This window comes from Somniosus microcephalus, chromosome 12, assembly GCF_052327205.1.
Source record: "Somniosus microcephalus isolate GS21.2 chromosome 12, FLI_Smic_1.0, whole genome shotgun sequence".
Taxonomy (NCBI): Eukaryota; Metazoa; Chordata; class Chondrichthyes; order Squaliformes; family Somniosidae; genus Somniosus; species Somniosus microcephalus.
Genome location: NC_140998.1, coordinates 213476654 through 213504186, shown reverse-complemented (window position 1 = coordinate 213504186; position 27533 = coordinate 213476654). Strand labels below are relative to the sequence as shown.

Sequence of the window (27533 nt, the reverse complement as noted above, 5' to 3'; positions counted from 1 at the left end):
GAATCACTATAATACAGAGAAATGATATTGGGTCAAAGGAGCAGGATAGTGAAACAGTTTGGGTGGAGATAAGGAATAATAAGGGGAAAAAGCACTAGTGGGCGTAGTCTATAGGCCTCCGAACAGTTGCAACTCTGTTGGACGGAGTATTAATCAGGAAATAGTTGAGGCTTGTAATAAGGGAACAGCTATAATTATGGGGGATTTTAACTGTCATATTAACTGGATAAATCAAATTCGGCAGGGTAGCCTTGAGGATGAGTTCATTGAGTGTATTAGGGATGGGTTTCTTGAGCAGTATGTAACTAAACCAACCAGGGGGCAAGCAACCTTAGATTTGGTCCTGTGTAATGAGACAGGATTAATTAGAAATGTCCTAGTAAAGGATCCCCTTGGAATGAGTGACCATAACATGGTTGAATTCCATATTCAATTCAAGGGTGAGAAGGTTGGATCTCAAACAAGCATGCTGAGCTTGAATAAAGGAGACTATGAAGGTATGAGAGCGGAATTGATTAGAGTGGACTGGGAAAATAGATTAAAGGGTAAGACGGTACATGATCAGTGGTGTACATTTAAGGAGTTATTTTACAACTTCCAAAAAAAATATATTCCACTGAGGAAAAAAGGGTGTAAAAGAAAAGATAGCCATCCGTGGCTAAGTAAAGTAATTAAGGATAGTATCCGACTAAAAACAAGGGCATATAAGGTAGCCAAATCTAGTGGGAGGATAGAAGATTGGGAAGTCTTTAAAAGACAGCAAAAAATAACTAAAAGATTGATTAAGAAAGGGAAGATAGATTATGAAAGTAAATTAGCAAAAAATATAAAAACAGATAGCAAAAGTTTCTATAGTTATATAAAAAGAAAAAGGGTGGCTAAAGTAAATGTTGGTCCCTTAGAGGATGAGACCGGGAAATTAATGGTGGGAAACATGGAGATGGCAAAAACGCTGAACAAATATTTTGTATCAGTCTTTCGGTAGAGGACACTAAGAATATCCCACCACTGGACAAACAGGGGGCTCTAGGCGGGGGAGGAGCTAAATACGATTAAAATCACTAAGGAAGTGGTACTTGGTAAAATAATGGGACTCAAGGCGGATAAATCCTCCAGACCTGATGGCTTACATCCTAGGGTCTTGAGGGAAGTGGCGGTAGGGATTGTGGATGCATTAGTAATAATTTTCCCAAACTCCCTGGACTCAGCAAAGGTCCCAGCAGATTGGAAAACTGCTAATGTAACACCCTTATTTAAAAAGGGTAGTAGGCAGAAGGCTGGAAACTATAGACCTGTTAGCCTAACATCTGTGGTTGGTAAAATTTTAGAGTCCATTATTAAGGAGACAGTAACGGGACATTTGGATAAACATAATTTAATAGGACAAACTCAGCATGGTTTTATGAAGGGGAAGTCATGTTTGACAAATTTGCTTGAGTTCTTTGAGGAAGTAACATACAGGGTGGATAAAGGGGAACCAGTGGACGTAGTGTATTTAGACTTCCAAAAGGCATTTGACAAGGTGCCACACAAAAGATTATTGCTCAAGATAAAAAATCACGGGATTGGGGGTAATATTCTGGCATGGGTGGAGGATTGGCTCTCTAACAGAAAGCAGAGAGTTGGGATAAATGGTTCATTCTCAGACTGGTAATCAGTAACTAGTGGTGTTCCGCAGGGGTCAGTGCTGGGCCCCCAACTCTTTACAATCTACATTAACGATTTGGAGGAGGGGACCGAGTATAACATATCAAAGTTTGCAGATGATACAAAGATGGGAGGGAAAGTACTGAGTGAGGAGGACATAAAAAATCTGCAAAGGGACATAGACAGGCTAAGTAAGTGGGCAGAGATTTGGCAGGTGGAAGACAATATGGGAAAGTGTGAGATGGCAAAATACTGCGGATGTTGGAAATCCGAAATAACAACAGAAAATGCTGGAAAAACTCAGCAGGTCAGGCAACATCCATGGACAGAAATTTGAGTTGATGTTTCGGGTCGACCCCTTCTTCAAAACTGGAAAGAAAAGATAGATCGGAGGCAGGGCTGCGATCGGACAAAAGAATAAAAGAAACAAAAGAAGTAAAAAAGAGACAATAAAAGGTGTTAGAAGCTAGACGAGATGGTAATAGGCTGAGATTGGGTGTGAAGTGTACTGGCAGGGCAAGGGACAGCTGCCAGGTGTGAGAGCGAAACAAAAGGAAAGGGAGGGGGGGGGAAAGGAGTGGAAAAATTACAAGAAAAAATGAAATAGGGGCCGAGGTTATGATCTGAAATTGTTGAACTCGATATTGAGTCCGGAAGGCTGCAGAGTGCCTAATCGGAAGATGAGGTGCTGTTCCTCGAGTTTACGTTGAGCTTCCGTGGAACAATACAAGAGGCCAAGGACGGTGAGGTCCGAGTGGGAATGGAGCGTTGAATTAAAATGACAGGCGACCGGAAGCTCGGGGTCACCCTTACGGACTGAACGGAGGTGTTCCGCAAAGCGGTCACCCAATCTGCGTTTGGTCTCCCCAATGTAGAGGAGACCGCATCGTGAGCAGCGAATACAGTATACTAGATTGCGAGAAGTACAAGTAAATCGCTGTTTCACCTGGAAGGGGTGTTTGGGGCCCTGGACAGTGGGAAGGGGGGAGGTATAGGGGCAGGTGTTACATCTCCTCCGCTTGCACGGGAAGGTGCCAGGCGAAGGGGAAGGGCTGTTTGGGGTGATAGAGGAGTGGACTAGGGAGTCTCGGAGGGAGCGGTCCCTACGGAATGCTGAAAGGGGAGGGGAGGGAAGATACGTTTGGTGGCGGGATCACTTTGGAGGTAGCGGAAATGCCGGAGGATGATCCGTTGAATGTGGAGGCTGGTGGGGTGAAAGGTGAGGACAAGGGGAACCCTATCGTGGTTCCGGGAGGGAGGGGCAGGGGTGAGGGCAGAAGTGCAGGAGATAGAACGGACACGGTCGAGGGCCGTGTCAACCACGGTAGAGGGGAATCCTCGGTTACGGAAAAAGGAAGACATGTCGGAAACACTGGTGTGGAAGGTGACATCGTCGGAGCAGATACGGCGGAGACAGAGAAACTGGGAGAATGGAATAGAGTCCTTACATGAAGCGGGGTGGGAGGAAGTGTAGTCCAGGTAGCTGTGGGAGTCAGTGGGCTTGTAGTGAATATTGGTCAATAACCTATCCCCAGAGATGGAGACGGAGAAGTCGAGGAAGGGAAGGGAAGAGTCAGAGATGGACCATGTGAAGGTGAGGGAAGGGTGGAAATTGGAGGCAAAGTGAATGAAATTGTCAAGTTCGGGACGAGAGCAGGAAACGGCACCGATACAGTCATCAATGTATCGGAAAAAGAGGTGAGGAAGGGGACCCGAGTAGGACTGGAACAAAGATTGTTCCACATAGCCCACGAAAAGGCAGGCATAGCTAGGACCCATGCGGGTACCCATGGCAACACCTTTGATTTGGAGGAAGTGAGTGGAGTTAAAGGAGAAGTTGTTCAATGTGAGAACAAGTTCAGCCAGGCGGAGGAGGGTGGTGGTGGATGGGGACTGGTCGGGCCTCTGTTCAAGGAAGAAGCGGAGCGCCCTCAGGCCATCCGGGTGGGGGATGGAGGTGTAGAGGGATTGTACGTCCATGGTGAAAAGGAAGCGGTTGGGGCCAGGAAACTGGAAACTGTTAAAGTGGCGGAGGGCGTCCGAAGAGTCGCGGATGTAGGTGGGAAGAGACTGGACAAAGGGAGAAAAGATGGAGTCAAGATAGGAAGAGATAAGCTCCGTGGGGCAAGAACAGGCTGAAACGATGGGTCTACCAGGGCAGTCCTGTTTGTGGATCTTGGGAAGGAGGTAGAAGCGGGCTGTGCGGGGTTGGGGAACTATGAGGTTGGTGGCAGTGGGGGGAAGATCTTCAGAGGAGATGAGGTCACTGACAGTCTTCCTTGAACAGAGGCCCAACCAGTCCCCATCCACCACCACCCTCCTCCGCCTGGCTGAACTTGTTCTCACATTGAACAACTTCTCCTTTAACTCCACTCATTTCCTCCAAATCAAAGGTGTTGCCATGGGTTCCCGCATGGGTCCTAGCTATGCCTGCCTTTTCGTGGGCTATGTGGAACAATCTTTGTTCCAGTCCTACTCGGGTCCCCTCCCTCACCTCTTTTTCCGATACATTGATGACTGTATCGGTGCCGTTTCCTGCTCTCGCCCCGAACTTGACAATTTCATTCACTTTGCCTCCAATTTCCACCCTTCCCTCACCTTCACATGGTCCATCTCTGACTCTTCCCTTCCCTTCCTCGACTTCTCCGTCTCCATCTCTGGGGATAGGTTATCGACCAATATTCACTACAAGCCCACTAACTCCCACAGCTACCTGGACTACACTTCCTCCCACCCCGCTTCCTGTAAGGCCTCTATTCCATTCTCCCAGTTTCTCCATCTCCGCCGTATCTGCTCCGACGACGCCACCTTCCACACCAGTGCTTCAGACATGTCTTCCTTTTTCCGCAACCGAGGATTCCCCTCTACCGTGGTTGACACTGCCCTCGACCGTGTCAGTTCTATCTCCCGCACTTCTGCCCTCACCCCTGCCCCTCCCTCCCGGAACCACGATAGGGTTCCCCTTGTCCTCACCTTTCACCCCACCAGCCTTCACACTCAACGGATCATCCTCCGGCATTTCCGCTACCTCCAAAGTGATCCCACCACCTAACGTATCTTCCCCTCCCCTCCCCTTTCAGCATTCCGCAGGGACTGCTCCCTCCAAGACACCCTCGTCCACTCCTCTATCACCCCAAACAGCCCTTCCCCTGGCACCTTCCCGTGCAAGCGGAGGAGATGTAACACCTGCCCCTATACCTCCCCCCTTCCCACAGTCCAGGGCCCCAAACACCCCTTCCAGGTGAAACAGCGATTTACTTGTACTTCTCGCAATCTAGTATACTGTATTCGCTGCTCACGATGCGGTCTCCTCTACATTGGGGAGACCAAACGCAGATTGGGTGACCGCTTTGCGGAACACCTCCGTTCAGTCCGTAAGGGTGACCCCGAGCTTCCGGTCGCCTGTCATTTTAATTCAACGCTCCATTCCCACTCGGACCTCACCGTCCTTGGCCTCTTGTATTGTTCCACGGAAGCTCAACGTAAACTCGAGGAACAGCACCTCATCTTCCGATTAGGCACTTTACAGCCTTCCGGACTCAATATCGAGTTCAACAATTTCAGATCATAACCTCGGCCCCTATTTCATTTTTTCTTGTAATTTTTCCACTCCTTTCCCACCCCCCTTTCCTTGTTTTGCTCTCACACCTGGCAGCTGTCCCTTGCCCTGCCAGTACACTTCACACCCAATCTCAGCCTATTACCATCTCATCTAGCTTCTAACACCTTTTATTGTCTCTTTTTTACTTCTTTTGTTTCTTTTATTCTTTTGTCCGATCGCAGCCCTGCCTCCGATCTATCTTTTCTTTCCAGTTTTGAAGAAGGGGTCGACCCGAAACATCAACTCAAATTTCCGTCCATGGATGTTGCCTGACCTGCTGAGTTTTTCCAGCATTTTCTGTTGTTATTTGGGAAAGTGTGAGGTTATGCACTTTGGCAGGAAAAATCATAGAGCAAGTTATTATCTTAATGGCAAGAAACTGGAAAGTACTGTAGTACAAAGGGATCTGGGGGTCCTGGTGCACGAAACTCAAAAAGTTAGTATGCAGGTGCAGCAAGTGATCAAGAAGGCCAATGGAATGTTGGCTTTTATTGCTAGGGGGATAGAATATAAAAACAGGGAGGTATTGCTGCAGTTGTACAAGGTATTGGTGAGACCGCACCTGGAATACTGCATACAGTTTTGGTGTCCATACTTAAGAAAAGACATACTTGCTCTCGAGTCAGTACAAAGAAAGTTCACTCGGTTAATTCCGGGGATGAGGGGGTGGACATATGATGAGAGGTTGAGTAGATTGGGACTCTACTCATTGGAGTTCAGGCGATCTTATTGAAACATATAAGATTGTGAAGGGGCTTGATCGGGTGGATGCGGTGAGGATGTTCCCAATGAAGGGTGAAACTAGAACTAGGGGGCATAATCTTAGAATAAGGGGCTGCTCTTTCAAAACTGAGACGAGGAGAAACTTCTTCACTCAAAGGGTGGTAGGTTTGTGGAATTTGCTGCCCCAGAAAGCTGTGGAAGCTACATCATTAAATAAATTTAAAACAGAAATAGATAGTTTTCTAGAAGTAAAGGGAATTAAGGGTTACGGGGAGCGGGCAGGAAATTGGACATGAGTCTAGGTTCGGAATGGTCATGGCCCTGTGGGTAGCGGAGTGGGCCCAGGGGCCGTGTAGCCTGGTTCTGCTCCTACTTCTTGTGTTCTAATTCTGTGTTAGATTTCAGGAGATGGTTTTATTCCTGTTCCTGGCTGGGGTGGAGATCGCCTTTACAGAAGTTCAGTACTGTAGAAAATATAGGGACAGAGTGATCTCCTGGACGAGTTTCGATCGCCTAGATGGGTCAGAGAGGAATTTCCCAGATTTTTTCTCCCAAATTGGCCATTGGTTTTTTTAATCTGGTTTTTCGCCTCTCCCGGGAGATCACATGGGTTCGGGTGGGATGGAGAGTGATAGTAGATTTGAGGTTAGGATCAGGTCAGCCATGATCTTATTGAATGGTGGAGCAGGCTCGAGGGGCCGATTGGCCTACTCCTGCTCCTATTTCTTATGTTCTTATGTAATCACCATGATTGAGGAAGGTCGAGTTGATCCTGGAGAATGCTTGCAATCAGAAGTAGTGTGTCTAGAGGCCACACGGACAGTGAAACATGACCCAAATCATAGCAACACGAGGGGAGACCCCCAACCAACAGTCCAATGTATCTCGGAAAGGTAATTCCCATTTTCAGTTTCCTCACTTTACACACAGCAAGATCCCACAAACAGCACTGAGATAAATGACCAGTTAATATGTTTTGGATGTTGTTTGAGGGATAAATATTGGCCTGAGGACACCGGGGAGAACTCCCCTGCTCTTCTCTGAAATGCTGGCCATCCACCCGAGGGGCCTCGGTTTAACGTCTCATCCGAAAGACGGCACCTCCGACAGTGCGGCACTCCCTCAGTACTGCCCCTCCGACAGTGCGGCACTCCCTCAGTACTGCCCCTCCGACAGCGCAGCACTCCCTCAGTACTGACCCTCCGACAATGCAGCGCTCCCTCAGTACTGCCCCTCCGACAGCGCAGCACTCCCTCAGTACTGACCCTCCGACAGTGCAGCCCTCCCTCAGTACTGCCTCCCACCTACAGGATTGTCCATTTGATGTAGTCTACATAGATTTTAAACAAGGCTTTTGACAAGGTCCCACATGGCAGACTGGTCAGAAAAGTAAAAGCTCATGGGATCCAAGGGAAAGTGGCAAGTTGGATCCAAAATTGGTCCAGTGACAGGAAGCAAAGGGTAATGTCCGACGGGTGTTTCTGTGACTGGAAGGCTGTTTCCAGTGGGGTTCGTACTAGGTCCCTGGCTTTGTGTGATATATATCAATGGTTTAGACTTCAATGTAGGGGGCATGATAAAGAATTTTGCAGATGATAGAAAAATTGGCCGTGTGGTTGATAGTGAGGAAGAAAGCTGTGGACTGCAGGAAGATATCGATGGACTGGTCAGGTGGGCAGAGAAGTGGCAAATGGAATTACCCAAGTCCAGGTCATTAATATACATCAAAAGAGCAGTGGTCCCAACAGCAAGCCCTTGGACACCACTGTATACCTCCCTCCAGTCTGAAAAACAGCCATTCACCGTTACTCTGCTTTCAGTCCTTAAACAAAGCAAGACTGTACATTACTCGTATAGACATGGGCTTCCCTTTATTCACAGGTTCAAAATGTACATATAGAAAAGTGACATTCCAATATACAGGAGAGAGATAGACACATTATATATGTACTGGTCTCACTAGATGTACTCCTATCCAGCTATCCAGTCAGCTAAACACTCATTCAAACAGCTCCTCGAGAAGCAGGGTGCTGTTTTGAAGCTTTACTTGAATAAAAGTGTGAAACTGTAAACAAAGGCAAAGTATGTTTTGGACACAGAGATAAGTTTTATACATTAGATGTTACATAAGATGCAAAAATGTGTTTATGAAAACAGAATAGACTGCTTAACACAGATAAGTAGGTAGAAATCTTACACCTGGTAAAAGCATGTGTAAGGCCTCCTTTCACCAGCGTAAAAGCTTAAGAAAAAAATCCACTCATTTATAATTTAAAAAGTTAAAAATTTATTTTTAGCCCTGTAAAAAACTTTATTTTTAAAAAAAAAATTCAATTCTTTAAAATATTTTATTTAATGTAATTTTCTCTCATTTTGAAAATGTGATGGTTTTTAAAAAATGTATCTAATGTTTTACTGTGTTTTTGGGGTGATCTCCATTCATATATTTGACGGGTCTATCTGTCAAAAGTATGAAGGGAGATTCCCTTCTCCTATTGGCTGGCCTGGCCCACGTGATCCCAGGGACGCTTGCGAACCGCCTGCGCCCCTGGGATACATGGGCCCTGCGCATTTCGACTGTGGAGAGGCCCAGGAGCGGAAGTGTCCGGACCTCAGGAGCCCTCGGGTAAGTTTGTAGATTTTTTTCCAATGGGAAGCATCCGCACGCAGGAAGCCTCCTCGGAAATTACGGGAATCAGTCAGTGCTGGACAGCCAGGTTCCCCAGAAGGATTTGTTCTCCAGCCGCTCCAGTCTGATGCTCAGTTGCTGTTGTCACAAGGCTTCGTGCTTCATCCGAACAAGGCACGTTTGTCAAAGGGTTGTCAGTAGATGCTGCTTCTGGACTGCTGGAGTCTCTGTTTCAAACACAATTCCTAGCAGAGAGAAACCAGCAGAGTGCAGGTTACGGTAAAAGGATCCAACACTTTGGACAAGTGTGTAAAGGAGCCGTTCAGGAGCACAGACCGATTAAATTACACAACATCCTGGGCACCACTGGTAGCTGGAAAATGTGTCACAGGAGCTGCACGTTGATGGAGCAGAGTGTAGAGGAGAGGAGGTTTATAGGGGAGGCAATGGGCAGGAGCTGTACACTCCACAGGACCCGGGCTGCCTGAGGAACCAGAGAAATAGAAAAATGACAGCTTGCCTCAATTTTGGAGATGAAGTAGAATTGATGAGGACCTGGGTTAACACTGAGCTGAAGATGATGGGGATCAGATCAGACAGGAGGATGTTGGGCGTGTCCGTACTCTCCAGGCTGATCCTGAAGGACTGAGAGCCACAGATGGAGATAGAGCAACAACTTGAATTTATATAGCACCTTTACCATCCCAAGGTGCTTCACAGTGGCGTCATCAAACAAAATTTGACAGCGAGCCACATAAGGAGATATTAGGAGAGGTGACCAAAAGCTGGGTCAAAGAGGTCAGTTTTAAGGAGCATCTTAAAGGAGGAGAGAGAGAGGCAGAGAGGTTTAGGGAGGGAATTCCAGAGCTCGGCCCCAGGCGGCTGAAGGCACGGCCGCCAATGGTGGAGCGATGGAAATCGGGGGATGCTCAAGAGGCCGGAATTGGAGGAGCGCAGAGATCTGGGAGGGTTGTGGGGCTGGAGGAGGCCATGGAGGGATTTGAACATAAGGATGAATGTAGGTCAGTGAACACAGAGGGTGATGGGTGAACGGGACTCGGTGAGAGTTAGGATACAGAAAGGAGAGTTTTGGAATGATTGAATTTTGCGGTAAGGCATGGATGAGGGTTTCAGCAGCAGATGAGCTGAGGTAGGGGCGGAGACGGGCGATGTTACGGAGGTGGAAGTAGGCGGTCTTGGTGATGGAGAGGATACGGGTCGGAAGCTCAGCTCAGGGTCAAATAAGACGCCGAGATTGTGAACTGGTTCAGCCTCAGACAGTGGCCAGGGAGAGGGATGGAGCCGGTGGCTAGTGAACGGAGCAACAGAGAGGACAACAAGCTGGAAGTGACGGGATAATGATACATTGAAGCATCGCACACAGCTCAAAGTGTATCGCTGCACAAAACATCTTTAAACACAAAGTGTAACAGAACAAAACTGGAATCAACAATGGAAACTGCGGCACATTCTAGAACTCACCACCATCGCTTTCGGATCAGGAAAACCCCAATGACAGCAAGAGTAAGAGTAAGAATTCCGGTTCCCAATCCGACAGCTACTCCAGTAGAGAGTCCAGGATCTAGAGACAGAATAAACCGTTGACAGACCGGGGCACACTCACAAAACTAACAGCAGAGACCTTCAGCAGCGAGTGCTTCAGAACCATCCCCAGCACAAATAGATCCCTGGTCAATTCTAGCCCCGGAGTGATGGGAGAGGTTAGATTCCAATAATCACACACACACCAGGCCAGCCCACAGCTCCTTGCCCACACACACACACTGCCCCACAATGCCCGCTGAAACAGAGGGGGAATTTTAAACTAATCTGCGGGTCGGGGAAGTCAGGGGATCGGGTGGATCGCCGGTTTCACACCCGGGCCAATATTACTCTCCGGTGACTTCAACCAGCGTTACACCCTGTCCCGTCAGTTTCCCAACAGGAGGGCTCGGACTTTCCCACAGACTTTCCACAAACACTAATGTTAGTGGGAAGCGGGAATCCTCAGAGTTCAGCCGCTGAGGGACAGGAAGGCGAGGCTCAGAAGCAGAAATAACAGTTGCAGGTAGTTTAAGGAACAGTTCCAGGTAACGGTGACCCACACCACTCACTCTCACAGAATCGTTCTTTGGCAAAATATCAAACAGCATTTCAAACCTTGCAGTGTTACTGCCCGTCTATCCCGCACGATAGAATGCAAGAGCTGAAAACACATGCAGTAGTTTAGAAACAGACTTATCTGGTGCGGGTGTGCTTGGTACAGGTGAAGGGGCTCGCTCTAAAGAAAACATCATGCGTTTAGTATTGTGGAACAAACTGCAGAAATGTTCAAAGACTCTATAGGGCTGCAGGGAAACACATCCAGGGAGCAACGAGACTGGGGTCAAACTGATCAGGAAGGATCAGGAACCGGGTCGGCAGAGTGAAAAATCCAACAGGATTGCATTAACTGAGGGGCAGAATGGAAGATTTCCAGAGTTACCCCAAGCAGCATCATTCCCAGCAGCCTACATCCGCCGGTGGGAGAGGACGTACCCAGGGATGGTGATGGAGGAGTCTGGGATGTAGGGTTGATTCTGGGAGTATCATTACCTCACACGGCTCTCCCAGCCCAGGACCGGTGGTTTAGTGCTTATGTTACTGGACTAGTAATCCAAAGGCCTGCACTAACGATCCGAACACGAGTTCATAGTCCCACTACAGCAACTGGGGAATTTAAATTCAGTTAAATAAAAAAGCTAGTATCAGTAATGGTGACCATAAAACTACTGGATTGTTGGAAAACCCCATCTGGTTCACAAAGGAGGATAATGCCCATCAACTGCAACAGGACATAGAAAGGCTAGCAGAATGGGCAGACAAGTGGCAGATGGAATTTAATGGAGAAGTGAGATGTGATGCATTTTCGCAGAAGGAACAGGGAGAGGCAATATACACTTAATGGCACAGGTTTAAAGAGTGTGCAGGGACAGAGGCACCTGGGAGTTAATGTGCATAGGTCCCTGAAGGTGGCAGGGCATATTGAGAGAGTGGTTAGCAAAGCATATGGGATCTTGGGCTTCATAAATAGAGGTAGTGAGTACAAAAGTAGAGAAGTTATGCTGAACCTTTATAAAGCACTGGTTACACCACAACTGGAGTATTGTGTCCAGTATCGGTCACCACACTAGGAAGGATGTGAAGGTTCCGGGGATGAGGGATCTTAGTTACAAGGACGGGTTGGAGAAGCTGGATTTGTTTCAATTCTCTCTCTCTCGCCACACCACCCCCTTTTTGAAAGGGGCACAACCAATAACTACTGTGTCTGTCTCTCCCTCCATCCCCCCTCACACTCCCTTCCTCCCTCCCTCCCTGCTCTCGATCACCCTCCCTCTCGGTCCCACACCCTCCCTCCCTCCTCTAAGGGGTCGACCATTTAGGACTGAGATGAGGAGGAATCTCTTCACTCAGAGGGTGGTGAATCTTTGGAATTCTCTGCCCCAGAGGGCTGTGGAGGATCAGTCGTTGAGTATATTCAAGGCGGAGATCAATAGATTTTTGGACTCTAGGGGAATCAAGGGATATGGGGATCGGGCGGGAAAGTGGAGTTGAGGTAGAAGATCAGCCTTGATCTGATTGAATGTTGGAGCAGTCTCGAGGGGCCGTATGGCCGACTCCTGCTCCTATTTATGTTCACAGCCTGGTTTGAAATATATGTTAGGAGAGTTGATTCACTCACACCTTAACCTCCATTATAGAATCAGCCGTCAGTAAAGTAAGACTTGCATTTCTATAGCACCTTTCACGACCTCCGGACATCCCAAAGCGTTTCACAGGCAATAAAGTACTTTTGAAGTGCAGTCACGGTTACAATGTAGGCAATTTGCACACAGCAAGATCCCACAAACAGCAATGAGATAAATGACCAGATCATGTGGTTCAATGATGTTGGATGAGGGATAAATACTGGCCCCATTACACCAGGGAGAACACCGCTTCTTCGAAATAATGCCGGCGGGATCTTTTACATCCACCCGAGAGGGCAGAGACGGCCGCGGTTTAATGTCTCATCCAAAAGATGGCCCCTCCGACAGTGCGGCGCTCCCTCAGTACTGCCCCTCCGACAGTGCGGCGCTCCCTCAGTACTGAAACTGGGGAGTGTGGGCCTGGAATTTGTGCCCTTGTCTCTGGAGTGGGATTTGAACCCACGACCGTCTGACTCAGACGAGAGAGAGAGAGAGAGAGAGAGAGAGAGAGAGAGAGAGAGAGACACAGAGAGAGAGAGACAGAGAGAGACAGAGAGAGTGAGACAGCTAAACCCACTGATCACTGCGGACACATTGTACAAAAAGTATTAAATCTGAGCTGGTGTTACCTGGGTGTGTATCGAGACGTTTGTCGGGATCTGCAAAGGTTTCGATTGCTTCTTGGGTAGAACAATCTGGACAAGCAAAGCAGACAATTCAGTTGAGCCGTTACGTAAAATATTTGCATTTTTCTCCTGTTAAATGCATTTTCTCCCCCTGGATAAATACTTGAAGGGGAAACATTTGCCGTGTTCTGGGGAAAGAGCAGTGGGGAGTGGGGCTAATTGGAGAGCTCTTTCAAAGAGCTGGCACAGGCACGATGGGCCGAGTGGCCGCCTCCTGTGCTGTGCGATTCTAGGTGACCCCTCCTGCTGTGGTGCAGATCTACAGGAAGCAGGCAGCCTTCGCTGTGTCACCCCAGTCACAGTGACTGAACAGCGATCATGGATTGTATCACCACCGAGCTCAGATTCCCATCTTACTTTCAACGGCATTACCATCGCCGAATCCCCCACCATCAACACCCTGGGGGGTCACCATTGACCAGAAACTTAACTGGACCAGCCACATAAATACTGTGGCTACAAGAGCAGGTCAGAGGCTGGGTATTCTGCGGCGAGTGTCTCACCTCCTGACTCCCCAAAGCCTTTCCACCATCTACAAGGCACAAGTCAGGAGTGCGATGGAATACTCTCCACTTGCCTGGATGAGTGCAGCTCCAACAACACTCAAGAAGCTCGACACCATCCAGGACAAAGCAGCCCGCTTGATCGGCCCCCCATCCACCACCTTAAACATTCACTCCCTCCACCACTGGTGCACCGTGGCTGCAGTGTGTACCATCTACAAGATGCACTGCAGCAACTCGCCAAGGCTTCTTCGGCTGCACCTCCCAAACCCGCCACCTAGAAGGACAAGGGCAGCAGGCGCACGGGAACACCACCACCTCCAAATTCCCCAAGGTGGTGGTGAGCTGCCTTCTTGAACCGCTGCAGTCCGTGTGGTGAAGGTGCTCCCACAGTGCTGTTAGGGAGGGAGTTCCAGGATTTTGACCCAGCGACAATGAAGGAACGGCCGATATATTTCCAAGTCGGGACAATTGTGTGCATGACTCGGAGGGGAACTTGGGGATTTGTTCTGTTTTGGCGAGGCTAACGGCGGAACGGCGCTAATCGTCCAGCATTGTGGGGAGAAGCGGAACGCACGCCGTATCTCCTCCTCGACAACAATTGCCGGGGTTTTTTTTAAGCGAGCTGATTAATGGCCATGAAATCGTCCTTATTTTTCCCGCAATTTCTGGGTCAAGAAAGTGAAGACCTGTTCAGGAGAAAACAAGTGTTTAGCCCAAAGCAGGACCGCACGAAGATTCTTTTAAACTCACCGGCAGACACTAATTCGCTAATAGACTCGGAGAACCCGTATTCGAGCCACCATCTTTGATCAATATCTTCCGCTGAAACTCTCACGATGTAAATGCTGTAACAGCCGCTGCTGTTAAAACTTGCAGTGTAACCCTTGTCGCAATTTAAAATATTGCAAATCGCGTGCATCATTCCACGTTTAAGGATTGGATTCTGACTCTTAGTCACACATTCCTTCAATGTTATAGTAGCCGGTTTTCCAATACAATCTGAAAGAGATGGAAGAAACAGCTTTAGGCAACGTTCCACTTGTTTTAAGAACGTAAGAAATAGGAGCAGGAGTCGGCCATTTGGCCCCTCAAGCCTGCTCCGCCATTCAATCAGATCAGGGCTGATCTTCTACCTCAACTCCACTTTCCCGCCCGATCCCCATATCCCTCGATTCCCCGAGAGTCCAAAAATCTATCGATCTCAGCCTTGAATATACTCAACGACTGAGCCCCCACAGCCCTCTGGGGGAGATAATTCCAAAGATTCACCGCCCTCTGAGTGAAGAAATTCCTCCTCATCTCAGTCCTAAATGGCCGAGCCCTTATCCCGAGACTGTGACCCCTGGTTCTAGACTCTCCAGCCCAGGGGGAAACAACCTCTCAGCATCTGCCCTGTCAATCCCCCTCAGAATCTTATATGTTTCAATGAGATCACCTCTCATTCTTCTAAACTCCAGAATGTACAGGCCCATTCTACTCAATCTCTCCTCATAGGACAACCCGCTCATCCCAGGAATCAATCTAACCTTCGTTTGTTGCACCGCCTCCAAGGCAAGTCTATCCTTCCTTAGGTAATGAGACCCACACTGTGCACAGTACCCCAGGTGTGGGCTCACCAAAGCCTTATATGCATTTTTCGCTCCACACCGCCCCGCCGCCCCCCACCCCTGCAATTTCCTCCTCATTTTCTCTCCTGAAGCCATTGATCATAGAGTACTTTGCACACATGCTTGATGCGAGAGCCTGATATAGCAAGCATTGTTAGCTATTCAACCATATGAGGCATCACACCAAACCCAATCCTGTCCTCACATACTTTGTGGGTGAGACCAGAACTAGGGGCCATCAATAGAAGATAGTCACTAATAAATTCAATAGATTTTTTTTTTTTTTTTTTTTTTTTTTTCCGCCCCTTAATTAAGGGGATTTTTTCTTTTACGCCGCCCCATTGCTGGGGGGGACCATCACAGTATCACACCCCAGTAATGGGGTGGTGATGGTCCCCCCCAGCAATGGGGCGGCGTAAAAGAAAACCCCCCTTAATTAAGGGACAAAAACAAAACTCAATCGATAATTCAGGAGAAACTTCTTTACCCAGAGAGCACTGTGCACAGGTACAATAGCAAAATACTGCAGATGTTGGAAATCCGAAATAACAACAGAAAATGCTGGAAAAACTCAGGTCAGGCAACATCCGTGGAGAGAAATTTGAGTTGACGTTTCGGGTCAAACCCTTCTTCAAAACTGGAAAGAAAAGAAAATAGATCGAAGGCAGGGCTGCGATCGGACAAAAGTAGTAAGACAAAAGAAGTAGAAGAGACAATAAAAAGGTATTCGAAGCCAGACGAGATGGTAATAGGCTGAGATTAGGTGTGAAGTGTACTGGCAGGGCAAGAGGTAGCTGCCAGGTGGGAGAGAGAAACAAAAGGAAAGGGGGGGGGGGGGGAAAGGAGTGGAAAAATTACAAGAAAAAATTAATGGGGGCCGAGGTTATGATCTGAAATTGTTGAACTCGATATTGAGTCCGGAAGGCTGCAGACTGCCTAATCGGAAGATGAGGTGCTGTTCCTCGAGTTTACGTTGAGCTTCTGTGGAACAATACAAGAGGCCAAGGACAGTGAGGTCCGAGTGGGAATGGAGCGGTGAATTAAAATGACAGGCGACCGGAAGCTCGGGGTCACCCTTACGGACTGAACGGAGGTGTTCCGCAAAGCGGTCACCCAATCTGCATTTGGTCTCCCCAATGTAGAGGAGACCGCATCGTGAGCAGCGAATACAGTATACTAGATTGCGAGAAGTACAAGTAAATCGCTGTTTCACCTGGAAGGGGTGTTTGGGGCCCTGGACAGTGGGAAGGGGGGGGGGGGGGGTGGAGGTATAGGGGCAGGTGTTACATCTCCTCCGCTTGCACGGGAAGGTGCCGGGCGAAGGGGAAGGGCTGTTTGGGGTGATAGAGGAGTGGACTAGGGTGTCTCGGAGAGAGCGGTCCCTGCGGAATGCTGAAAGGGGAGGGGAGGGGAAGATACGTTTGGTGGTGGGATCACTTTGGAGGTAGCGGAAATGCCGGAGGATGATCCGTTGAATGTGGAGGCTGGTGGGGTGAAAGGTGAGGACAAGGGGAACCCTATCGTGGTTCCGGGAGGGAGGGGCAGGGGTGAGGGCAGAAGTGCGGGAGATAGAACTGACACGGTGGAGGGCAGTGTCAACCACGGTAGAGGGGAATCCTCGGTTGTGGAAAAAGGAGGACATGTCTGAAGCACTGGTGTGGAAGGTGGCATCGTCAGAGCAGATGCGGCGGAGACGGAGAAACTGGGAGAATGGAATAGAGTCTACAGGAGGCGGGGTGGGAGGAAGTGTAGTTCAGGTAGCTGTGGGAGTCAGTGGGCTTGTAGTGAATATTGGTCGATAACCTATCCCCAGAGAGGGAGACGGAGAAGTCGAGAAAGGGAAAAGAGTCAGAGATGGACCATGTGAAGGTGAGGGAAGGGTGGAAATTGGAGGCAAAGTGAATGAAATTGTCTAGTTCGGGCCGAGAGTTCTGGTCTCCATATACCTTGGTTAGACCACACTTGGAGCACTTCAGACTTGTGATAGCGGTATACATGGATGGTAAATCGCTAACCCAGTCCTGTTAGAAATGGATTAAAGATCTGTTGGATACGCGGTGATAAATATTCCATCCATAATTAACATTGCCGGCATTATTACATACCTGCCAGTGGGTCTATATGGCAAATGTGGATTTGCATGAATATGCTCAGCACAGCAAGTCCCTGTAATTAGTAACAAACAAACAATTAAACATGTAACTTGCAAATCAGAAAGTTGCTACGGATGAACTTGACCACCTTCAGGTGGAAACAGAGCCACATTGTATGGTATCAGAATGGCTAGCACAGTGTCAGCTGTGGCTCAGTGGGTAATGCTCTCGCCTCGGAGTCAGAAGGTCGTGGGTTCGAACCCCACTCCAGAAACTAGAGCACAAAATTCAGACCGATACGCCCAGTGCCAATACTGAGGGAGTGCTGTACTGTCGGAGGGGCAGTGCCGAGGAAGCGCCGCACTGTTGGAGGGGCAGTGCCGAGGAAGCGCCGCACTGTTGGAGGGGCAGTGCCGAGGAAGCGCCGCACTGTTGGAGGAGCAGTACTGAGGGAGCGCCGCACTGTCGGAGGGGCAGTACTGAGGGAGCGCCGCACTGTTGTAGGGGCAGTGCCGAGGGAGCGCGGCACTGTCGGAGAGGCAGTACCGAGGGAGCGCCGCACTATCGGAGGGGCAGTGCCGAGGGAGCGCCGCACTATCGGAGGGGCAGTGCCGAGGGAGTGCCGCACTGTTGGAGGGGCAGTGCCGCACTGTCGGTGGGGCAGTAAATTTGTTGATGTCGGTGGGGCTAAAGGAGCGTTTGTGCACCGATTGCCTGTTCTACACCCGGGCCCAATATTCAGTCCCATTGAGTTAAATGACCATTTCCTCACTATTGGTTCATATTGATTACAGCAACCACTTAACAACATTTTGCATTTATACAGCGCTTTTAATGAAGTAATACGTCCCAAGGAACTTCACAGGAGTGATTATCAAACACGGAGCCACATAAGGAGATATTGGGAGAGGTGACCAAAAGCTGGGTCAAAGAGGTCGGTTTTAAGGAGGGTCTTAAAAGGAGGAGAAAGAGGCAGAGAGGTTTAGGGAGGGAATGTCAGAGCTCGGGGCCCAGGCGGCTGGAGGCACGGCCGCCAATGGTGGAGCGATGGAAATCGGGGGATGTTCAAAAGTCCAGAATCGGTCGAGCGCAGAGATCTAGGGAGATTATAGGGTTGGAGGAGATTAGAAATAGGGAGGGGAGAGGCCATGGAGGGATTTGAAAACAAGAATGAGAATTTTAAAATCGAGGCGTTGCTTAACTGGGAGCCAATGTAAGTCAGCGAGCACAGGGGTGATGGGCGAACGGGACTTGGTGCGAGTTAGGACATGGGCAGCCGAGTTTTGGATCACCTCAAGTTAACGGAGGGTAGAACTAGGGAGGCCAGCCAGGAGTGGGTTGGAATAGTCAAGTAGGGAGGTGATAACGGCACAGATGGGGGTTTCAGCAGCAGATCAGTTGAGGTATGGGCAGAGACGGACGATATTACGAAGCTGGGAAGAGGTGGTGAACGGATATGCGATAGGAAGCTCAATTCGTGATCAAGTATGGCACCAAGGGTGCCAACAGACTTGGTCAGCCTTAGACAGTTCCCAGAGAGAGAGATCGAATCAGTGGAAAGGGAACGGAGTTTGTGGAATATTTACAGGTTAGAAAGAGAGAATTAGCACAGGCGCTGGGCGCAATATCACACCAGAACACCATTGACAAAACCAACGTAACAGGATTGGAGACCAGAGATGAAAGATGCAAAAAGGGAATTAAATCACGGGAAATGAAGCTAAAACAAATGGCAGAGAGAAAAATGACAAGGTCTAGAGGTGGTGCTGAAAGACATGACACCCCAAAGCCTGCCCTCCCAGTATACCCCACCCCCCGATGCCGTTTACACTCAGTGAATAGGTTGCACTGGATTACTAACCTACCTTGGAAATAAAGGGCCCCCTCATGCTCGCCGAATATCACAGCTGGAGAGACACACAGAAGTTCCTGGATTGGGAATCTCCCTCTCCGTGAAACGGATGGAAGACACAGCGGGAGGGACACTCCCGGTAAGAGCCCTATCGGACTTGATAAAGAGTTTCGCTTTTAAACATTAACTCGGAGATGCGGTTTCAACATCAAACAAGGCAGGGAGCTGCTGGCTCTTTGGTTGAACAGATGATCTCCTCCAGGCACTTGGGAAACATGTCCCAAAGGGAGCCGGGGCGCTGGATTGGCAGGTGTAGGCTGTGGACCATCGAGGGACTGAAGACTAACTGGAAATGAGCCCGCCTGCTCCGAGAATCCTCACCTGTACACTGGGGCCCCGCCAGGTGTAATCTCCTGAATTGGTCAATCCAAGAGCTGGGCCAGTTTCCAGCCCTGGGGAGGAGTTCATAGAACCACACAGCACAGAAAGAGGCCATTCCCGCCCCTGCTCTTTCCCCACAGCCCCGCATAATCGTTCCTTTACAAGTATTGATCCAATTCCCCTTTTGAAAGTTACTATTGAATCTGCTTCCACCGCCCTTTCAGGCAGCGCGTTCCAGATCACAACAACTCGCTGCAGAAAAACAATTCTCCTCATCTCCCCTCTGGTTCTTTCACCGATTATCTTCAATCTGTGTCCTCTGGTTACCGACCCTCCTGCCACTGGAAACAGTTTCTCCTTATTTACTCCATCAAAACCCCTCATGATTTTAAACGCCCCAATTAAATCTCCCCTTAACCTTCTCTGCTCTAAGGAGAACAACCCCAGCTTCTCCAGTCTCTCCACATCACTGAAGTCCCTCCTCCCTGGGACCATTCTGGTCAATCTCCCCTTAACCTTCTCTGCTCTAAGGAGAACAACCCCAGCTTCTCCAGTCTCTCCACATCACTGAAGTCCCTCATCCCTGGGACCATTCTGGTCAATCTCCTCCGCACCCTCTCCAAGGCCTTGACATCCTTCCTAAAGTGTGTGGAGCCCAGAATTGGACACAATCCTCCTGCTGGGGCCCGACCAGTGCTTTATAAAGGGTTTAGCAATAACCTCCTCGCTTTTATACTCTATTCCTCTATTAATAAAGCCCAGGACTCCATGTGCTTTTCTGAACAGCCTTCTCAACCTGCCCCGCCACCTTCAAAGATTTGTGCGCATACACGCCCAGGACTCTCTGTTCCTGCTCCCCTTTTAAAACTCTACCATCTAGTTTATATTGCCTTTCCTCATTCTTCCTACCAAAATGTATCACTTCAGTCTTCTTTGTGTTAAATTTCATCTGACTGGGAGTTCAGACCCGTGACTAGTTGCCCTGGCTCAGTGTCTCATGGTGCTTTGCTTTGGAACAGCATGGAGTACATAGAGTTACATTGAACCTACGCCGCAGAAACAGGCCAGTCGGCCCAACTGGTCTGTGCCGGTGTTCATGCTCCACACCAGCCTCCTCCCACCCCTCTTCATCTCACCCCATCAACACCAGCCCCCTCCCACCCCTCTTCATCTCACCCCATCAACACCAGCCCCCTCCCACCCCTCTTCATCTCACCCCATCAACACCAGCCCCCTCCCACCCCTCTTCATCTCACCCCATCAACACCAGCCCCCTCCCACCCCTCTTCATCTCACCCCATCAACACCAGCCCCCTCCCACCCCTCTTCATCTCACCCCATCAACACCAGCCTCCTCCCACCCCTCTTCATCTCACCCCATCCACACCAGCCTCCTCCCACCCCTTTTCATCTCACCCCATCCACACCAGCCCCCTCCCACCCCTTTTCATCTCACCCCATCCACACCAGCCCCCTCCCACCCCTTTTCATCTCACCCCATCCACACCAGCCTCCTCCCACCCCTTTTCATCTCACCCCATCAACACCAGCCCCCTCCCACCCCTTTTCATCTCACCCCAACACCAGCCTCCTCCCACCCCTCTTCATCTCACCCCATCAACACCAGCCTCCTCCCACCCCTCTTCATCTCACCCCATCAACACCAGCCTCCTCCCACCCCTCTTCATCTCACCCCATCAACACCAGCCTCCTCCCACCCCTCTTCATCTCACCCCATCAACACCAGCCCCCTCCCACCCCTCTTCATCTCACCCCATCAACACCAGCCCCCTCCCACCCCTCTTCATCTCACCCCATCAACACCAGCCCCCTCCCACCCCTCTTCATCTCACCCCATCAACACCAGCCCCCTCCCACCCCTCTTCATCTCACCCCATCCACACCAGCCTCCTCCCACCCCTTTTCATCTCACCCCATCCACACCAGCCTCCTCCCACCCCTCTTCATCTCACCCCATCAACACCAGCCTCCTCCCACCCCTCTTCATCTCACCCCATCAACACCAGCCTCCTCCCACCCCTCTTCATCTCACCCCATCAACACCAGCCTCCTCCCACCCCTCTTCATCTCACCCCATCAACACCAGCCTCCTCCCACCCCTCTTCATCTCACCCCATCAACACCAGCCTCCTCCCACCCCATCCACACCATCCTCCTCCCACCCCGTCACCATATCCTTCTATTCCTTTCTCCCTTGTGTGTTTATCTAGTTGCCCCTTAAATGTAGCTCTGCTCTTCGCCTCAACCACTCCCTGTGGTAGCGAGTTCCCCATTCTCACCACTCTCTGGGGAAAGAAGTTTCTCCTGAATCCCCCATTGGATTTATTAGTGATTATCTTATATTGATGGCCCCTAGTTCTGGTCTTCCCCACAAGTGGAAACATCTTCTCTACGTTTACCCTATCGAACCCCTTCATAATTTTAAAGACCTCCATCAGGTCACCCCTCAGCCTTCTCTTCTAGAGAAAAGAGCCCCAGCCTGTTCAGCCTTTCCTGATAATCATAATCTCTCAGTTCTGGTATTGCGTTGCAGATTTTTTTTGCACCTTCTCCAGTGCCTCGATAAGCTTTCTGTAATATGGAGCAGAATTCCAGTATGATATTAAAAAGTGGTCAGAGGTTCCACAGACCTCCTGGGCATGTTCTAAACTTTAAACAGACCTGCTTTAGATATTTTGACAGTGTAGTGGTTTCTGCAACCCCCCACCCCCCGCAAAACATTTTAAAATTGACCTGTGCTCTCTCTCTCCTAGCCACGACAATTCAATTGGTGTTGTCTGGCTGGAGTCACAGATCAGGGTCTCAGATCCAAACTTACAGGCTAACTCTAGTCTATATTGGCAGCTTACAGGCTGAGACTCAGTATTGTAAAACTTGGTACTGTAAGCAGCATAGAGAACATTGGTCCTGAAATAAACCTCTGTTTAGCTGCAATACTAAGGTTAGTGATATTACTAGATGGGGTCTAGATTCTCACAAAACATTGTGAAACCACTTTAGCCTCGGATCTGGCATTAATCAGCCTCTGATGTCCTCCCATCTGGCAATTAACTTTTTCCTGGTTATATCAGGAATTACCACTGTTCTGTCCATTTGAAATTCCACACTCACACGTGTAAAAACAGCTGCACAATGACTTGTGGCTGAATGTGGCGAATTATTGCCCAACTTCAATACTTATCTTGATTTGTTGGTAAATACACTGATTAGGCACTCTGCAGCCTTCCGGACTCAATATTGAGTTCAACAATTTCAGATCATAACCTCGGCCCCTATTTCATTTTTTCTTGTAATTTTTCCACTCCTTTCCCCCCCCCCCCTTTCCTTTTGTTTCGCTCTCACACCTGGCAGCTATCCCTTGCCCTGCCAGTACACTTTACACCCAATCTCAGCCTATTACCATCTCGTCTAGCTTCGAACACCTTTTATTGTCTCTTTTTTACTTCTTTTGTTTCTTTTATTCTTTTGTCCAATCGCAGCCCTGCCTCTGATCTATCTTTTCTTTCCAGTTTTGAAGAAGGGTTCGACCCGAAACGTCAACTCAAATTTCTGTCCACGGATGTTGCCTGACCTGCTGAGTTTTTCCAGCATTTTCTGTTGTTATTTCAGATTTCCAACATCCGCAGTATTTTGCTATCACACTGGACTCTTGGCTACTTGCCAGTATTCATTGGGGTTTGGACACGTTCCCAGCTGATGAAAGTTCACACAGATCTTTCCGTTTATACACTTAGTATTCCCCGATACGGTCAGACTTTGAATTATTTCTGTCTCAATGATGCGATGGTGCTGATGGCCTACTTTGAACATTAAGTTTAAGTAAAGCTTTCTTTTAAGGGGTTAGTATAATATAGACCTTTTTCTCACATCAGGGTATGTATTTTGAAGTCAGAAGGTTTTCATTTTGTTGCTGTTAAAGCACTTCTGAATTGTGTGTGAACTGTAGATAACTTGGAGTCCATATCTGATGTTATATAATAAATGATTCTTTTGGTTTAAAAAGTGAGACTTGCATTTCTCCAGCGCCTTTCCCCACCTCAGGACGTCCCAAAGCGCTTCACAGCCAATGAAGTACTTTTGCAGTGTGGTCACTGTTGTAATGTAGGAAACACGGCAGCCTTTTCAGCGACGCTCACATCCCATGGACACAGACACGTGTTTAACAGTGAAATCTATCTGTCGTGTAACTCGACAAATAACATGCGTTCAAAATATTGGATTGGGCTGCGATAAATCCTCGTGCAGTATATAGATGGGAATAACCTGACTTTTCCTCTCAACCTAAAACACTGTCCGGGTAAATGGACTTCTCCAATCAAATGTCTACATTGCCCCAACCTATCCCTTGATCGCTCTCTCTGCCAACTTATCCCTTGATCGCTCTCTCCGCCTCTCTCCCCCCCAACCTATCCCTTGATCGCTCTCTCCGCCTCTCTCTCCCCCAACCTATCCCTTGCTCGCTCTCTCCGCCTCTCTCTCCTCCTTTAAGATGGTCCTTAAAACCTGCCTCTTTGACCAAGCTTTTGTCGCCTGTTCTAATATCTCATGTTATCAAACAAAATTAGACATCAAACCACATAAGAACAGGAGGAGGCCACTCAGCCCCTCGAGCCTGCTCCACCATTCAATGAGATCATGGCTGATCTGTGATCTAACTCCATCTACCCGCCTTTGCCCCATATCCCTTAATACCTTTGGTTAACAAAAAGGATCAAACTCCGATTTAAAATTAACAATTGGCCCAGCATCAATTGCCGTTTGTGGAAGAGAGTTCCAAACTTCTACCACCCTTTGTGTGTCGAAGTGTTTCCTCACTTCACTCCTGAAAGGTCTGGCTCTAATTTTTAGACTCTGCCCCCTAGTCCTAGAATCCCCAACCAGCGGAAATAGTTTCTATTTACCCCATCAGTTCCCCTTAATATCCTGAAAACTTCGATCAGATCACCCCTTAACCCTCTAAATTCTAGGGAATACGACCCTAGTGTGTGTAATCTCTCCTCCTAACTTAACGCTCCTGTGAAGTGCCTTGGGACATTTTACGACATTAAAGGCGCTGTATAATTGCAAGTTGGGGTTTCTAAATCATCATTTACCATCAAACATTGTTGCTAAATTCAACATTCTTCATTCGTTCAATTCACTCCCAGAACAGGCGGAAAAGCCCCTCGGTTTTAGGACTGAACATTTAATTTTAAATGTGGAATACGGAGAGGGTCAGGCGGATAATCTCACTGGTGATAAATCCCCAAACTGGGTGGCTCGGATTTTAATGCAAATTTTAGGGAATAAAGTGGAAATCTAAAGGAGCAGAGCTGGATTACACAGGGACATTAATATTTAACGGATTATTATGGTCTGTGCGCTCCCTGCACTGAAATTCACACTTACACGTGTTCCAGAGTGAAACCTACATCTGTGAATTGGGAAATAAGCAAATGGACTATTCAATCTGCACAAAATGTGTCTGTAAAATCAGGATGTTCAGTGTTGCAGAGTGCAGATCAGATCAGTCCCTGTCTCATGAACAGATTTTAACACAGTCACTCGCTTGTAAATATAAACTCTCCTTCAATCGAAGTGTTTATCAATAGAAGACACACGGGAAACACAGGAGCCAGTTTCACTGACCCAATTTTATTGACGCATCCCTCCCGATAATATTTTGGAAATATCACCATAATTCCTGCTCGCAGTTCAAGTCAGCACATAGCTTTGCCCCCGACAGTTAAAACAAAACCTGATCTTGTTTGAGAAACGGATCTCAATGAGAAGAGAAATTCCTCCGAGTGTGTCAGTCACAGCTCTCAGGAAACATCACCATCTTACACCCACACAGTGCAAGTAATTCTTCACCAATCCAATACACAGGGTGTGAGCAATGGCTTTAACCCTAACCTGTGTTATAATTTGCCCTCACTTGTTAGAAAACCAGTAATGACAGCTCCTGTTCCCACTGCACCCTCCAATGTGGATTATTTCCCCCTTCACCCTTCCCCCCACCCCCTTTCCCTTCAACCCTGACAAACTGTATCACGGTATGGTACGGCAGCTGTAGCTCCCATGACCGGAAAGCCCTGCAGCGGGTAGTCAAAACTGCCCAACGCATTACCGGCACCCGGCTACCGACCATAGAACATATATCTCAGAAACGCTGCCTACGGAGGGCACGGACCATCATCAAAGACCCTACCCACCCCAGCCACAGTCTGTTCGCCCTGCTACCATCTGGAAGACGCTACAGATGCATTCGCACCCGTACGACCAGATTTAGGAACAGCTTCTTTCCCAGGGCTGTCATCCTACTGAACTCCACAAATAAACACTAAAGCCTGCACATCTGCCGATGCACTTTATTATGGTCATATTTATGCTAATATATATGTACAAATGTATGTTGAAATGTTTATGTGTCCTAATCCAAATTGTACACTCTCGGGAGCCGCAAGCCTACATTTCGTTGTACTGCACTTGTGCAATGACAATAAAAGTTGATTTGATTTGATTGATTAGAAGATTTCAGAAAAATAAATATCGGCCGACTAAAAATAACGATTGAACAATTGAAAAACTCGACATTTCACAAACAAATCGACTCACAGGAGCAGCGTCAGGGAGGGAATCGTCAGTGACTCTTGCAATCTCTAAAAGATTCATTTTAATCCTCGCAAACACATCACATTCAATATCATCAGTCAATTTACAATATATTCATCCCCTTGTGGGAAATACAGGTTTAAACAGAGCAGAACTATCGAATAATTAGCGACATAAAACACTTTGATGTCCACTTGTCCTGATGTTATCAGTTACAGTCAAAGCTTTGTATTGAAGCAATTCTAGTGGCGAGATGTGATGAGCCAATTTCCCATCTACAGTTTCAGTTTACACTTTAATTCGGCGCAAATCTTCTTTGCACTTTATGTTGTTAAAAGTGCAGAGAAACCAATTGCCAACCAGCCTGTTCCTGGTGGCTTGTACTGTACTCATCAGATCATAAATCACAGCAGAAACCGCCCAGATTGTGTCTGAAATCCGCCCTCCGAAAACCCTGTGAGCTTTTCAAACTCCACTTTCAATACATGTGATGCAATAAATTCATATCCTCCGAAAGAGCTGGGTTTAAAACAAATCCGGTTAAAGAAGTTCAGCGAGCGACCCTGTCCAGAAATTAAACTTATCCACCCATTCACTTTCAATCCGTTCCTTTTGAACAGAGGACGGGTTAGCTCGCTGTGTTTGACCAGGTGGAGAGAGAGTACTTCATGGCAAAGAGTTTCTGCATCTGAATTTACTGCACATTCCCCTCCTGAAGATCCTGGGATCCTGTTCACAATGTCCAGAGAACGCTCTGATTAAACTGCCTCTGCACCCGGGGCTGGGCCGTGTCCTGGAATGAACAGTAATTGACATCAAAGGTCCGGCCGGGATCCACTGGATCCAGAGGACAGGTGAGCCCACCCCCATCAACCTGGTCTAAAATGTACAGGAACACCCACCCAAAGGTTAGCCAACCGATTCCCCATCCTTACTCGCCTATTCCCCACAAACTGCAAATATTCATAACTCACCCAGAACATTGGCCCGGGACAGTCGAGTCTCCAGCTCAGTCTTACACTGGTGCGAGGTTTCTTTTGATCGACTGTGACGCATCAAAACTCGATTTAAACAAACCAACACTCACGTGGTTTAAAGAAACTCGCCTCATATCCCGGAAAGGTGAGGCCCAATCAGACTGCTTTCAATCAATTAACATTCATAAACATTTCCTCACATAAACCATGGCAACTAAAGCATTTGGAGGAACAGAATTCAAAAGCTGAGAGGTGAAGTTAGGAAACACTTCTACACACAAAGGGTGGTAGAAGTTTGGAACTCTCTTCCACAAGGCAATTGATGCTGGGTCAATAGTTAATTTTAAATCGGAGATTGATCGATTTTTTTTAACCAAAGGTGTTAAGGGATATGGGCCAAAGGCGGGTGGATGGAGTTAGATCACAGATCAGCCATGATCTCATTGAATGGCGGAACAGGCTCGAGGGGCTGAATGGCCTCCTCCTGT

At 48.3% G+C, this 27533-nt stretch overlaps 1 protein-coding gene across 2 annotated transcripts; it reads right to left on the bottom strand.

Moving 5' to 3' along the window:
* Positions 1-8694: 8694 nt before the first annotated feature.
* Positions 8695-27149, bottom strand: LOC147110027 (uncharacterized). Of its 2 annotated transcripts, XM_086004025.1 has the most exons (6): positions 27043-27149; positions 17233-17293; positions 14271-14519; positions 12958-13023; positions 10083-10182; positions 8695-8845 (listed from the first exon to the last, which is right to left on the bottom strand). In XM_086004025.1, exons 1-6 carry the CDS (start codon positions 27049-27051, stop codon positions 8833-8835), a joined length of 498 nt encoding a protein of 165 aa, XP_085860151.1. In that variant the 5' UTR covers positions 27052-27149; the 3' UTR covers positions 8695-8832. The 2 variants fall into 2 exon arrangements, with proteins under 2 accessions (XP_085860151.1, XP_085860150.1); XM_086004024.1 differs by lacking the exon at positions 17233-17293 and having other exon boundaries at positions 27043-27141.
* Positions 27150-27533: the final 384 nt, after the last annotated feature.

What these genes read in the sequence shown, in the direction of transcription:
- LOC147110027 (XM_086004024.1), bottom strand. Translation starts at nt 27,124, where the DNA reads ATGCGTCACAGTCGATCAAAAGAAACCTCGCACCAGTGTAAGACTGAG. An exon ending in TAGCGAATTAGTGTCTGCCG is followed by an intron (nt 13,024 to 14,270) that starts GTGAGTTTAAAA and finishes TTGCTTGTCCAG; the next exon opens with ATTGTTCTACCCAAGAAGCA. An exon ending in ACGTCTCGATACACACCCAG is followed by an intron (nt 10,183 to 12,957) that starts GTAACACCAGCT and finishes TTCTGTCTCTAG; the next exon opens with ATCCTGGACTCTCTACTGGA.